This window comes from Triturus cristatus, chromosome 4_1 (genome assembly GCF_964204655.1).
Source record: "Triturus cristatus chromosome 4_1, aTriCri1.1, whole genome shotgun sequence".
NCBI classification, from domain to species: domain Eukaryota; kingdom Metazoa; phylum Chordata; class Amphibia; order Caudata; family Salamandridae; genus Triturus; species Triturus cristatus.
The window spans coordinates 416,760,366-416,776,002 of NC_140585.1; the positions used below are offsets into that span (position 1 = coordinate 416,760,366).

Here is a 15,637-nt window from a genome sequence, read left to right on the forward strand (position 1 = left end):
ACTGAAGTGTGGTACAGAGTTGTGGTATGGGTCATAGAAAGCCTCCCATTTACAGTGGACATCCCCTTGGGGGCTTTGTGACAATTTCAGGCAATGCAGAGGGACATGTCCTTTTGGGGTTGGGCGGAAGGAGGCTATAATACAGTGGGAGACTTGTATTCCAATGGTAGGTTTGTGTCCATTAAAGAAGCATAGGAATTGTTTGGGGTAAGCCTGGGCCACGTTTTACAAAATGCTGAGATTATGCATACAGTGAAAGGCATATGGCCCTTGTTTCTGGAGGCTCCAGAGGAACACACTGTTATGCAGGAGATATTGGAACTGTGTGGTTTCAGGAGACTGACTACCCTCTGTATGCTGCATTGGTTGAGTATAGGGGGTTCAGTACTCCAAGGCCTTACAATAGCTGGGTGGAAGAGTACTCCGAAGCCCTCTCCGAAGGTGCCTGGAAAAAGGCCTGTACACAGGCAAAGGGTATATCCCTCAATGCTTGTTTTAAGTTAATACAGTCCCACTTTCTGGATAAGATATACCTTACCCCACAACAGTTAGCACAGATATACCTGGATCACCAGGGCTCCTGCAAAAGATGTGGAATGACAGGGGCTGGCTTTTTGCATGTGTCCTGGAGCTGCCTGACGCTAGAGTCGTTTTGGGGGCAAGTTAGGAAACATTAACACAAATCACAGGGGTTGATATGAATACGTCCATTAGGAAAAGTATAATAGGTGTTTTTCCGAAAAACAAAGGTCATAATTTGAGATTACAGATGTTAGCACTGCGAACAATGTTGGCTAAGATGAGAATAGTACTTCAGTGGGTGACCCCAAGACCTCCTGAACATGGTAACTGAAAAAGGGGCTTACAAGGATGGGCTTTAGCAGATGAGCAGCATATGAAAATGACAAGAACGGAGGACTGGCTCACTAAGGATTGGTCTGAAGGGGCTGAGATGTTGAATAAGCTGTTGGACCAGCTGAAGGATGAACCACCTTGATTGGTGCAAACAGGTGGTTCTCTATGGGGAGTGGTCAGTACATCTATGGTGGATTGGTGGGGCTATGTATGTATAAGTATTCTACTTGAGCACAAGAAGTATTTTGAAACTGTCTACCCAACAATCAGTGAATATTGTATAGTTTGAAGTGGGGATTGGCTGTCTCTCTGGCTGACCCGGTCTAATTACTGTTGCAAAATTCCATCAAATTGTTTAAAAAAACAGGACTGATCAGGGTCCTTCTGTTTGGCCTAAAGTCCACCCCAAAGCTTCACAGACTACATGGCACGAGTGACGGCCTGTATTATAACCAAGGGCGCATCACTTATTTCCCTATCTGCATGATTGGCTCATAGAAGGAAAGTCGACGCATCTAACCCTGGATACCACCCTGGTGATGCTAGTTTGGTTAACAATCTGGGCCTGACACTGTACCAAGACAAACCATTTTTAACCCCTAACCTATCATCTGCAATTTATGAAGGCCAGTTTCAAAGCATTGTGGTGCTCTCGTGACCACTTTATATGCTCAGTATATTCACTTCATTGGGTGAAGTTTGAGCAATTTTCAGTACGGTGAATGTGCTGCTAAAGTAATTCAGTTATTTGTGTCAAGGCTTCTTAATACTATTTACTGATGTGTATTAGTACCGGGGCACCCAGGTTTCTCCTTCAAAGAACATATTTCAGAAATACAGTCTATGATCAAACACTTTGAGATAATCTCTACTACTGGAATGTCTGCAAGTACGAATCCTTGCACAGAACCCAGTCTTCTTTCATCCCTATTTGCTCCTTTCATTTCTTTTTACTGCCTATGCATGTAGCTGAAACTGATGGAAAGTCACTGGCTCATGGAATAGAGTTTGAAGATCCTCAGTCTGGGGCTACAGGAGTTCCACCCATGAATCCAGTCCCACCAGTGCTGATAAAGCTCAAGCTCAAACACTCTGGTTTTTGGCCATAGCCAACGGTATCAGCCTATCAACAGAGTGCTTGCCGAGTGTTGACAGAGAGGAAGTAGATGTCCTCAGCAGATAAGGTAGAAGTTATAAAAGGTGGAAACTACACCTTGATCTACTTTAGAAGCATTTTCAATTGGGGCGATCTGAACCTGGATCTATTTTCACCCAAGGTCAACAAGAAAGGCAGGTTCTGTGGAAGGGGACACTAGCATAGGGAACTGAGAGAAAATATATTTTTGATGAATTGGGATGCTTTCCTCCTTTTCTCCTCATCCCAAAGACATAAGTATAATTAAAAGGGAAACATGCACAATGATCTTAAGATACTTTTAGCATAGAGAAGGTAATATTGGGTCAGAGATCTCTTTCAACTGTCTGTGCAGCTTGCCATCCCTCTCAAAATCCACTGGTATTTCCTGTACAAGCTAGGGTGTTACGGCTCTGCATTAAAATTTAGCGTCTTTGAACTGGATGGCATGGATTCCAAATCTATATATTTAAACATTCTTGTCAAGGCCAATAAGGCAAAAAGGAAGAGGTCGGGATTGTGGTGCTCTAACTCAATCTCTTCACAACCACACCCATCTTCTGCCTCACCTGCGGCATCTGAACACTACTGGATTGAAGTATTGTTGATGTGATTCCATCTCTCCGCGATCTCAATGGTCAGAGTTCCCTTGGATAATGTCTCTCTTTTTTCATAGTGTATAATAAAGGGATTCTTGAAAGGGTCGTTCAGAACTTTTCCTCTTTTACTTCAGCATCGAGTGGCCTGGAAACTCAAAGATGTGCTATCACAAATCATGAAGAGCTCATTACAGTTTACTCACAAAACAAATGTAAAGTTTTTATCCTGAAAGGTCGATGACATCATCTAGGACAGTCAATGAAGCTCAAGTCTTCAAAATTGAAGCACCTTTCCTTGTTGACAAAAGTATAGTTGTGCTTTGCGCACACCCAAAGTTTATCTCAAAGTTATTTCGTCTTTCTTTTACCTTAAAAAAAACTGCCAGTTTGAAATCATTCTTTGCAAACTTTACATCAGTGGAGAGATTTCTGCACATGCTAGCTTGAAATTCTGGTTTGCAAGAACTAAGAATGTTATACTGCCAGACCAGTGGTTTGTTTACTCCAGTGATCGTGGCAAAAGCTAGTATCTGTCAAAATGTGACTGCTTGTTGGATTGCAGCAGCCATCACATTCTGCCACACTAAAGCCAACCTTTCTTTTAGCAGGAGGTTTTATAGCCTGCTCTACATGGCGTGCGTTGACCCCTGCAGCCCTTTCTGCTTGGCTCCACTGTTGTTTTCAATGAGATGTGGCCAGTGATTCAGTGGCTAGATCCAGTACTGCAGAAGAAATTAGGTTGTTTGTGTAGCTACAATTCTCCAACATTGGAATCTTTCATATAGTAGGATGAGGCGCTCTCTTGACCACTTTATATGCTCAGTATATTCACTTCATTGGGTGAAGTTTGAGCATTTTTCAGTAATGTGAATGTTTTGCTAAAGTAATTCAGTTATTTGTGTCAAGGCTTCTTAATACTATTTACTGATATGTGTAGAAGTACCGGGGCACCCAGTTTGACGAAAGGCAATGAAGGAGGCATGTGAATCTATCAAATGGGCCAGCACTAGAGGTTTAGATCTACCTGTAAGTAACTTTTTAACCACCTGCATCTCTGTTCAATTCTTTGTAAAGCTAGATGTATCTGCTTGGATTTGTATTTACATCGACATGAAAGTAGCAGAAGGACATGTGCTCACTGAGCTTGAAATTCCAGAAGCTCAGCCTGTAGCTTAACATGAACAAGGCCTGAACAGTGACAGATGACAAAAGCAAGCCCAATACTACTTTGCTTGTACAAAGAGAAAAATTATCTGCTCATCTTCTGCATCCTCTGTCGTGTTTTTGCTGGAGAGAGAAGACCCCATGAACAGAATCCAAGAAGCCAGAGGATGCCTCGTAGCCAGTCCAGATCTGAGAGTGGTTCCGCTGTGACTAGTTTCCTGCCTACTGCGCATAACCGACCGGAAAGAGAAAGCACTTTGACCAGATTGGTTGCCTTCTAAAGTGTGGACTAAGTTTAAATGCCAGTGATTTGTTGGTCAGATCTAAGAGAGGTCAACCTGGCACTACAGCCTATTCTCTTTTCTTTGTGTGAGAAGTGGGTGCACATATTGGCACACGCTATATTGCCATGGTTCCTTGAACAAGGTAATATGGGTCAAACTGAAATGTCTTTGTACGGAAGCAATGAAGATAGCAATCTTCCCCCATACAAAGCAGTTCATCAGACAGCTATCACCTATTCAGTGTAAACAGCTTACAGACTAAAACGACTGTCTTTGATACACCATAATTTGGAGATAAACTCACAAGTGATTTTAAGAATATTTACAGTTTGTTGGTGGAATGAAGGATATCTGTTCGCCATCAGCCATGATAGAAAAGGTGAATTTTTCTGCTTGCTTAAGTTTACAAGGTTGGTGCTAGAGGCAGTCATTCTCTTAGATTTTCCAATGGCACCAACAATGGTGCGGTGGTTCAGACTGGACAAGGCCGAAATGACTATTATTACCTTTTGATTGAGTAAGACAAATGTAATAAAACAATCTATTGCAACTTAATGTATATCCTTGTTAAATCTGAACTTCAAGAGCGAATCTATTATCTCAACAGAATGACATGGTTCTACTTCTAAACCTCTGAATGCTCAGCTTTTACAGGTAACAGTGTAGAGGAGAACATGTGCTGCTTACCCTTTACCAAAGAATATCATAGAGGCTATTGAAAAAGCCAGATCATCCTCTGTTTTTAAATGTACTTAATATTTTTATCTGATAACGACAAAAGCAGTCATTTGTGTCAAACAATGATATTGATAGCTTTATAGTTGGATAATGATTATAGTCTTTGACATACATTGTTGCCATATATTAATTCTTCTAACATTGCAAATTGGGGGTCATTGCTTCTGATAGCAGAAGATCCTCTATGATAAACGTTTGAACAAGGGTTTGTGCATTTACAGCAGAGCCCCATTTTAGCCTATCCAGTCCCGGCTACTAGCTATGTAAACAATGACACCAATTCTTTAAAAGCATTGACAATGGCCAGGAGAGTGTCAGAGTTACAGGTATTGTCAGTTAGGCTACCAAATGCTATCTATTTGTTCAGGCAAGGTGGTTCTTTGAGTGTGCCTGTAGTTTCTCCATAAAGTCATATTGCCTTTTTACCTGAGCTAAGGAAATCACCACAGGGAATCGTTTCTCCTCTGCACCCTTCAAAGTACACAGAAAGGTCACACCCGCTAGAAGTTGCAAGGGTGTTTGGTATTCACAAAGATAGTACAAATGATTTTAGAGTTGATGATCATCTTTTCACTGACTTCATCTCTGCAAAGAATGGAAAAGGTGGTGCAAATTATGGTATTTTAAGTTGGGGTATGATCATCAAAAGTTATTATGCTCTTGCTCATAATCAACCCCCTGAAGGTACTAGACCCTACTTCATTAGAGGAAAGGCCACTATGTCCTCATTGTCCAGTATTGTTCCAATCATATACCTGTTAGACAGCAACCTGGTCATCACTCCACATACTTACCAAATGTTACTCCTTAGATTCAAGCAGGATTCATAAAGCCCATTCTGTAAGGATGGACATTTTCTAGTCTGATATGTATTCTTGAGAATGTTCTGACCCACCTCCTGACATGGGATTGCTATGGGAGTCTTTCAGTGACTAGGAATCTGCAGGAAGAAGTATCCATGAGATGACCATTTTACCTACCTTCATCAATGCTTTTTCTATAGGATACTTTATCTTCCTGTGAAATCCCCATTACCCTTCCGAATCACAGCGTATAGGGAAGCAATGCATTAATTGTCGATTGTATTTGTACTTGTAACTTTTATATTGTCTGTAATTTCTACTTGGAATGGGGCACTTATGGGCAGTTATGCAGAACTGACATCACTGCCAGGAGTGTCAGCTTTATAGAACTGTTATGTCACTTCCGGGGATCTATGAGTGTTTTCTCTGCATTCAAACCATTATCGGCTAACTACCGAAGCTATTTTCCTTTTTCTAGTTGTAAAACATGCATAATTATCTGTGATTTATAAAGCAGGCCCAAAGCCAACTAAGTAGTGCCTGAACCTTTGGTTGTGGAGAGGGCTAGTATGGTAGGACAATACTTCTATCTTCTAAGCCATATATGTGAATTTCAGTGTTGTTCTTTTAAAAATATGATCATTCTTGGACTCTTTTTTGGGGCATGCTTCCTCTTCTGTCCATTGTCCTGGACACTCTTTTAATAGGTATTGTTCTGCTCTTCATTTTGCAGGTGGGGAAACTTATTGAGCTCCTGGCAGGCAAAGCTGGTGTTCTCGATGGCAGATTTCACTATGGAACAGCCTTTGGAGGTAGTAAAGTTAAGGATGTGTGTGAAGACCTCATTCGGTATGGCTACAACTACTTGGGAAAGGACTACGTAACATCAGGCATCACTGGGTAGGGATCTGATTTACAGACTTACTAGTGTTCCATTCATTTGTGTCAAGTCTTTTTATTATTTTAGTTGTGCAAGTATGTCAAGTTTGAAACATTTAGGACCATCTGTTGACTCGCCACCATATGGATATACATTTTATAGCTATCACTGATTTTCTCCCACTAGTGATTTATGCAGCTGATATTTAAAAAACATCCCTTGAACACTTCAAATAGAAATTATAGACATGGAGGTTTCCAAACACGCTCTGTGAGTTCCTTGGACTAAGGAGATACCATAGCTCACTTTATATTTTTCAGTTTTATTAGGCCCCTCATCTCCATCATGGAGCTTCCTTCTGTTCCTCCATCCTATTCCCCCTTCCCACATGGATGCCTTTTTGCAAAGCACGCAAGTGTTGATTGTGAGCAGTTAAACCATTCTCTCTCTAAGAACTCGATTCATGCTGCTTACACACTCAAAACATTCAACTGCAGAAAAAGTAAAGGCATCAGGCCTTCTTGTCATCTTGGACTCGTGCTTTATGAAGATTTCTATGCAAGGACAAGGTAATAATGGTGTTGTTGATCCAGGTAGCTCATACCCCCTTAACACAAGGATTGGTTAGTCTTGTGTCTATTTCGACATATGGTTAAGGCACTGCTACAGAGGTGTCCTCAGAATCGAAGGCGCAGGCTGGCACTATTCGTTCTCAGTGGTTCCATTGGATTAAACATGTGTGCAAAGGGATGTCGCCAAAGACAGCAAAAGCCACAATTCATTTGCAGACACATCTTTTCTTACTGCAGCATCAACGCTTTAAGGCAGATTTGCCTTTTTGGTATTCTGCCAGTGTAAGTTAATGCTTCTCTTTGTATGATCACCATTAAGTTTTTGGACTGATACTAATGGTTTTTTGTCTACGAGAGTGAGCCGACGCCTGCTAACCAGACATCAGTGCCTGTGCCATAACCTTAAAGTGTGTTTTTTTGAATGCCTTGTACCCAATTGTCTAAGCTAACTTAGCTGTAAGTTCTTAGTATACAGTACTCCGGGCCTGTAAGTTAGAGGGTCACCCAGGAACTGCAGCCCCGATTGTGCTACCCTGGGTGTGACAAAGGTGAAACATGGCTCCTAGTCTGCCACTGCAAACTGGAAGGGCAGGTTTTAACTACTAACTCGATTTGCTATTTGAAGTGATGGCAAAGCCAGGTCCCCCTTTTTAGGTCTCGCCTATGCAGCGCGTATGCGCTGCATAGGAGGACCCTTAGCCGTCGTACAGCTCTTTTTCAAAGCACGTACTCGTGCTTGTGGCGGCATACAGCTTGCGGGAGTGCGCAGCGGCGAGGCACAAGCACGAGTATGTGCTTTGAAAAAGAGCAGACTGCGCGCACACACAGACACGCACGCACCACTCCCGGGTCAGCAAACACATGATTGCTGTGCCAGCGCGTGCACCCCTCGCGGGCTTGTTTCCTTTTATGTTTCCTGTGTCTACTTTTTCTTCTGTTCATCGAGAATCTCTCTTTTTTTCTCCTATTTCTCCCTTCCTCTTCTACTTATGTGTCTTATATGCCTACAACTTTCTTCTGCTTTTGCTTGCCTCTTTCTTCCTTGTTTTACTGCTGCATTCGCCAAGGACACAATGTCCCTCTTATTATTATGGGTGAGAGCTGTTACCTGCTGTGCTGGCTTCCTTCTAGCTCTGCTGATAATGGATTCCTTCATAGATGCGGGCTGATTCTGTTTAGCCACTACATTGCACAAGAATGTCACCATGCGTGTCCCACCAATTAACAGCAAGCAGCACAGTGCTCATGCACAGCAGAGCATTCACCAGGATAAAGAGAATCCTGGCGCCTCTTATTTAAGGCAAATAAAAGTCTAATACAGACTGCACAACATTTTAATGCAGAGCAATGCTGTACTCCTCTTAAAACACAGAGCTTTCTTCTGCAGGGAGACCCTCTTTTTAAAAGACTCAAAGCATACAGCAGCTCCTCTTTTTATTTAATTCAAAAAGCCTTCTGAGACAGGACCCACCTCCTTTGACCACAGATAGCTTCTGAATATAGATAGTAATTATTTAATACTCAGACCAGGTTACACATCCAGCACCTCTTTTTAATTTTTTTATTTTTGTTTACACAAGCAGTACCTCTTTTCAATATTGAGTCCGCGTCTACAGAATCACCTCTTTCTTAAGTTAGAGAGCCTTCTGCACCTCTTTTCAATACGAAAAGAGCATCAATTTGGACAACGACTATTTAATACAGAAAAACACATGCATGCACACCAGTTTAATGCAAAAAGCTATTTAAACACCTAGCGCCTCTTTTTAAGAGTCAACAACTTCAAACAATTCCCTGCTTTAATTATGTGAGCTGTCTATTAGAAACAACATCTCTTTTCAACACAAATAACCTGTTGATGCAGGCTACACCTATATTTAATACAAAGATCTCTCAAATAAGGACAACATGTATTAAATGCAGTGACGATATTGTACACGAACACCTTTTTTTACAGGGAGAGTCCTCTAATGCACCCAACACCTATTTTTAATACAGGGTCAGCCCCTGCATATCATTGGTCGGCTTTCTTGTCAATGTAATTTGCTTGCTTCTTATGCAATTACCATATTTTATATTGAATGATTTGTATCCTTCCGACGTCTACATTCAGGGACTTAATTTTTCTTTTACATTTATTATTCCATGGTAGTGCAGGAGCTAGTGTTTGGGACCTTATAAGTGTTTAGTTATGCAGCACAATATCCTTGGTACAACAACATCAACTGTTGCATGGCTAAACACTTATAAGGTCCCAAAGGCGAGACCTATTGGCTATGCCAAGGCTCGTTAATATATGTAAGTCACCCCTAAGGTAGGCCTAGCTAGCCTTGAAGCAGGGTGCTGTAAATTAAGAAGTGGAACGTGTAGTTGTTTTACATATTCCAGCAGTAAAAACCCGCAATTGTTGTTTTTACTGTGTAAAAGGCTAGTAGCCCCACTGGCAAGTACAAAGTTGCAGACTGCCACAGCATCCGTGCTAACTTTTGCCTGGGACGACTAACATTGATACTGTAAGATATCAAACAACTCATTACGTTGGGCTCGACATGATACCCAAGTCAATATTAATGTAACTTGTTGCAGTGTGCAACTTTTACAGAGTTGCCCTAAATCCTGTGTACCCATCCACAGTTGGACAAGGGTCTGTCCCCGAGACAGCTTCCTGCCCTCCTCAAGAGACGTGCAGACGACTCCCAGGAGAGGAGACATTAGAATTCTGCACGGGAGAAAGGTGTTACCTTTCCCTTGCAGGAAGGCACACAGGTGTTAGCCCAGAAGCTGAGCTTCAAAGGAGAAGTCGTTCCCGAGCCCATCCGAAGCTGCAGACCCCAAGGGTCAGTTGGCGGTCGGTCTTGGTTCACAGCACAGGGCCACAAGACCTAAGGAAACCAGCTGTGCGAGTTGGTAGCCCAGATCTTCCGACTGCTGCTCCTCGCCGCCGTGCAGCACTAGGTACTGGTGCCTGACACTCAAAGTTGCCCCAGAGTCTGCTGAACCCTGGAGAGTCATTGGGAGCGCAACTTGGACACCCAGAAGGCAAGTTATTGTCCAATGAAGGATTCTACTGTGACCGCGATGCCGCTTGAACGGTAGCCAAGTGGCGACTGTGCTTTGGCCAGAACCCAGAGGACTTTGAGGGACATCGAACCCTGTGGTCAGGATCACCTCATAAAGCCCGGGGACCGAGGAGTAGTATCAAGAAGACTCTGTGAAACGCATAACATCCACATCATCCTTTTTTTTTTGTCAAACATTTTTATTAAGGTTTTTGACAGAGTACATCGTATTGCATTACCATCGCGTTCTTCACATGAGTGATGTTAAAGAATGTTTACAAAAATGTACACCGTGAAGAGTCATGCATATCGTAGGACCAGTCCCCAGCCCAAACATAGTGGAATGCACATTTAAGGGGTACAGCTTCTAACATAACAGGGCTTAGGGTAAGTCCCCGCTCTCTGCACAGTGCGGCAAGTAATGCTCCTTTTTTTAAAAAAAAATTTTTTTGTTGTTATTTTCGTATCATCAGTACAGCTTATGTCGAAACCGGTGCATCAAGTAATAACATAATATAAAGAGAAATTACTTCACAGTCTTTGCATTACATCTTACATTAAGTGCATGTTATCATAAGTGTGTAACATTTTCATCATAAGGAAAAGGAGTAGATGGGAAAGAAAAATAAAGTATAAGCAACAACCTTGTTTGTTAGTCATATCCTGGTTATTTATGTAAAGGTCTGCAATTTGTACAGTAGTTGCGGGTAAATAATATACTTGTGAGACTACCTATTGCGTGGTCGAACAGCAACCTGCGTCCACTCTATCTACTATTGCTAAGTCCAAGCAGGACTCAACCTCTACAGTGGCCCTGCAGAATATTGATCTGCCTGAACCCTTTGTTGTATCTCTTACTGCCCTTCCGTTTCCTACCTCTCTGGAGTGTTTGACATGGTTTCTGGAATAGAGAGAAGATAGGTTTTAAGGGGTTCCCATATGTCTTTAGGTTTCGACGTGAGTGGAAGCAATTCTGCATATATGAGGGCTTGTTCCTGCCATGCTCTCATATCTAAGAGCCAATCTTTGAATTTAGGGGCTCTACCCTTGCCCCACTTGCAGGAAATTTTGTGTTTTGTGTTTTAGTGCTAGAAACGTCTTGTGTGGAGTTTCAGCCCCATCTGAATATCCCAGTATGGCCATAATCGGGGAGGCCTATAGGGGAGAGCCCACCATTTGTTCCAGGACCCCAAACACCTGTTGCCAATATTCGTTGACTGGCGGGCATTCCCAGGCCAGGTGTAGAAATCCTGCCCATTCCTCCCTACAGCGAGCGCACCTGTCATTGTCCCTCAAGTGGAGCCCATACAGCCTGGCGGTTGTGTAATATAATGTAGGAATTTGTAATGTATCAATTTTAACCTACTGTTCGCTGAGATATATCCTGTTTGTTTACAACAAAAGTCCCACTGCTTGTCTGGTATTGATGTGCCTAGCTCTGCCTCCCAAGCTTTTCGGGATGATATCTGAAGGGTTTAGTAGCGTTTTGTGTGTTGTGATATATGCGCGACGTCACATGGCGAAGTGTTACTGTTTGGAGTATATCATGTAATAGTATTAAAGGCTGGGGTTCCTGTGGAAAATCCGGTGAGAAGGCACGGACACTTTGTCTAAGTCTCACAAACATGAATAGCTCCATCATTTTGGGAGTTTTGTCTCGAAAGAATTGTTCCCTTGTTAAGAACTTCCCATTTTCATAGAGGTCTTCCCAATTGTTCCTCTGTGCATTATCTAGGACCTGCCTACCTGTCTTCTCATAGGTGACCTGCAGGTCGGGGTGGTACTCGATTGGTAAGCGAGGGGAGTATAGCATAGGCGTTTCTATTCTAATCGCTATTAACCTTCACGCGATACTGGTGCATGCCACAGTCGACGTGATTGTTTCTCGTTTTTTAAGTTTAGTGGACATGACACCTGACGGGGGAATTGGGTCCATATATCCCATCTCTACTGCTAAGTGCGGCATACAGGGTGGTGAAACCAATATGTCGCATAATGTGCTTGCGCGCAGTAATAATACAACTCGAGTTCTGGTACCTCAAATCCTCCCTGTGAGTATGAGAGTGTAAGTACCTCCCATTTGAGTCAGGGTTGTTTGCCTCCCAATGCCAACTGGATCCTTTGCGTTCGTAGGACCTTAAAGAAAATTCTGCCAGGTTTGTATGGGATGTTTGTGAATAGGTAAAGCATTTTGGGGAAGTATGACCATTTTTATTAACGATATCCGTCCCGCCATAGAGAGCAGTATTGCAATCCAGTGGGATACGGAGTCTGTTATAGTGTCTATATCTGAAAGAAACACGTTAGTTAGATTCCTCACCTTAGAATATCCCCAGGCGTCAGACTGGATCCGGAAGATTTTTCGTCAGCAATACCCCTTGCGCGTCGCTAGGCGTCGTCTGCGGCTCCGTGTCCGTCGTCGGCGTCGTGCGCCGGAATGACGTCGTCGGAGTACTTAGACGCCGCCCTCGCGCGCTGACGTCAGTTCTCTTCTTTTTTCCGCGCCAGTAAGCGCAGATCCGGGAGAGCTACCCCTTTTAGTCTTTTTTGACTAAGTTTTTTGATCCTTTTTGATCTTGTCTCGACTCCGGTGCCGGTAGGATGCCTGGTTTTAAAGCATGTGCTGACTGCAACTGCTTGATGTCGGTTACGGACCATCACCGCCGGTGCCTTTACTGTTTGGGCCTCGACCACGACGCAGAGTCGTGTTCGGACTGCAAGGCCCTGACCTCGAAGGCTAGACGGGAGCGGTCCCGTAAGCTTCTCGAGCTTCGCCACTTGGCTCCGCGCCCCTCTCGATCCCGGTCCAGGAGGAGGTCCAAGGATCGGTCGCGGAGCTGCAGCCGACGTCATCATCGATCGTCTGGCTCCAAGTCTTAGGGTAAGTCGAAGCACTCCAAGAAGTCCAAGAGGCGACACCGCTCTTCGGACTCCCCTCGCCGGTCGCGCGACTCGGCCGAGGGTCAGGGTGGTTCCACCCCCGCGGCTCCAGCGGAGCCGCAGGCGCCGCGCAAGTCCCCATACCCGCCGGTCCCTGGGACTGACGCGACGCCGGCGGAAGTCAGTGCCTTCCTCTCGGCCATGAGGAACCTGGCTCCGCCGTCGACGCCCGCTGGCGCGCCTTCGGGCCCCGCGGACCCGACTGGGCAACCTTGCCTGCCGGCAGCTCCGGCCCCGGCGCCGTCGACGGCTCCGGCCTCGACGCTGCAAGTGCCCGAGGGACCCGTTCCCGAGTCCCCGCCGACGCCGGTCGACCTCGTCACGCCTCCTCCGCCGGCGTCGACACCGGTTCCACCTCCGACGCCGGCTCCGCTCGACGTCGTGCCCCACTTCAGCCCCGGTCCGGACCCGGCGCCGTTACGGCGTCGATGGACGCTGCGTACGGCGCCGATGGAGACACATTATGTCTATCGTCCGGCTCCGCACCTTCCTCCTGTTTACCAGGACTCGGATGACGGAGGCGAATGGGAGGGGTCCGAGGACCCTATGGCCGTTCAGGCTCAGCTGTCACAGGACTGGGCAGATGAACTGGGGGAGGCCAGTGGTCTCGATACCTCTCCTGACACTGGATTCATCTCTCCTCTGACTGTGGCTTCGGAGGAGGGTGCTGCTTTCTCTGTGGTGCTGCGCAAGGCGGCCGCAGCCCTTGGGCTCGAGCTGCCTGCCGTGGCTGTGAGGACTAACGTCCTCACTGAGGTGCTTCAGTCTGCAGCAAGCTCCACTGAGCCTCTGCTGCAATTCAATGAGGCCCTCATTGACGTTCTGCAGGGCACCTGGTCCAAGCCATCCACAGTTCCTCCTGTGGACAGGAACGTCGCCAGGCGCCACCGCCCTGCTCCGGGCGACCCCAGTTTTCTGTCCCAACACCCTACCCCCGAGAGCCTGGTTATCCAGGCTTCTACCTCCCAATCCTCCTTCCCGACCGCTCCGCCGGACCGGGATTCCAAGAGACTGGAACAGTTTGGCAAAAAGCTGTTCTCCTCCCTTAGTTTGGGCCTGCGGTCCTTGAACACCGCCTGTCTCTTGGACCGTTATTCCCACTCTCTGTGGGATACGGTGGAGGACGTGCTGCCCCTGTGTCCGGAGGAGGTCCAGACACGACTTACCCAGGCTCTGGCCGATGGGAGGGATGCAGCACGACATGCTATCCGATGTGGGCTTGACACTACGGACTCGCTGGGTAGGGCGATTTCTACCACGGTGGAGCTTAGACGTCACGCCTGGCTGCGGTCCACGTCCTTTTCGGGTGATGTCCAGAGCACTCTCATGGACATGCCCTTTGATGGCACTCTCCTTTTTGGTGAGAAAGCGGACAGTGCGCTGAATCGCTTTAAGGACTCCCGGGCTACGGCCAAGTCCTTGGGCCTCTCGGCCCCGCGGTCGCAAACTTCCGCTTTTCGCCCCTTTCGTGGCCAAGGAAGGGGTGCCTCCTCACGTACGCCTAGCCACCAGCCGCAGAACCAACCTGCGCGCGGACGTGGTTTCCGCCGAGGCGGTTCTGGAGGTCGACGCGGTCAGCCCACATCCACCCCGGCAGCATCCGCCTCAAAACCTTCCTAGTCCGAGCTTTCAGGCCCATTCCACGCCAGTGGGCGGCAGAGTTCGCCATCACCTGCTCCACTGGCGGTCCATCACATCGGACAGGTGGGTGCTGCAAATCGTCCAAAGGGGCTACTCCCTCCCCTTCGAGACGACCCCTCCAGCCATGCCACCGCAGCACCACCGTATCTCGGGGGATCATTTGAATCCTCTCCACGAGGAAGTTTCGGCCCTCTTGGCCACGGGGGCCGTCGAGCGCGTTCCGAGCCCAGAAGTAGGTCGTGGTTGTTATTCCCACTACTTTCTGGTTCCTAGAAGGGCAAAGGGGGCCTACGCCCTATCTTGGACCTCCGGGACGTCAATGCCTTCCTCCGGAAGGAGAGGTTCAAGATGTTAACTTTGGCTCAGGTTCTAGCTGCCCTAGACCCTGGAGACTGGATGGTAGCGTTGGACTTGCAGGACGCATATTTCCACATCCCCGTCCTGCCGGCCCACCGGCGTTACCTGCGGTTCACGGTGGGTCAGGAGCACTTTCAGTTTACCGTGCTCCCCTTCGGCCTTACCAGTGCCCCTCGGGTGTTCACGAAAGTGATGGCGGTGGTCGCAGCTCATCTGCGCAGATCAGGGGTTCCAGTCTTCCCCTATCTCGACGACTGGTTGTTGAAGGCGGGCTCGCCCCAGGCAGTCGTCTCCCACCTCCAGACTACGGCGGATCTCCTGCATTTGCTGGGGTTTTCCATCAACGTGCCGAAGTCACACCTGAGTCCCTCTCAGAAGCTCCTCTTCATCGGAGCGGTTCTCGATTCGGCGCAGTTCCGGGTTCATCCACCGGAACAGCGGGTCCGGGATATTCAGGCCCTAATTCCCATCTTTCGGCCTCTATCCTGGGTTTTGGTCAGGCTAGTGTTGCGGCTTCTGGGGCTGATGGCCTCCTGCATCCTACTAGTGCATCACGCCAGGCGGCGCATGCGGGCTCTGCAGTGGGACCTGAAGTTTCAGTGGGCCCAGC

At 46.5% G+C, this 15,637-nt stretch overlaps 1 protein-coding gene across 2 annotated transcripts in view; it reads left to right on the plus strand.

The window, feature by feature from the left end:
* The window catches only part of POLR3B (RNA polymerase III subunit B), a 1,087,861-nt gene that overhangs the window by 995,475 nt on the left and 76,749 nt on the right, over positions 1-15,637 (plus strand). For both annotated transcript variants that reach the window (XM_085652533.1, XM_085652534.1), the window contains one exon: positions 6,312-6,478. In XM_085652533.1, coding sequence (XP_085508659.1) covers positions 6,312-6,478 — 167 coding nt within the window. The remainder of the gene's footprint in view (positions 1-6,311; positions 6,479-15,637) is intronic.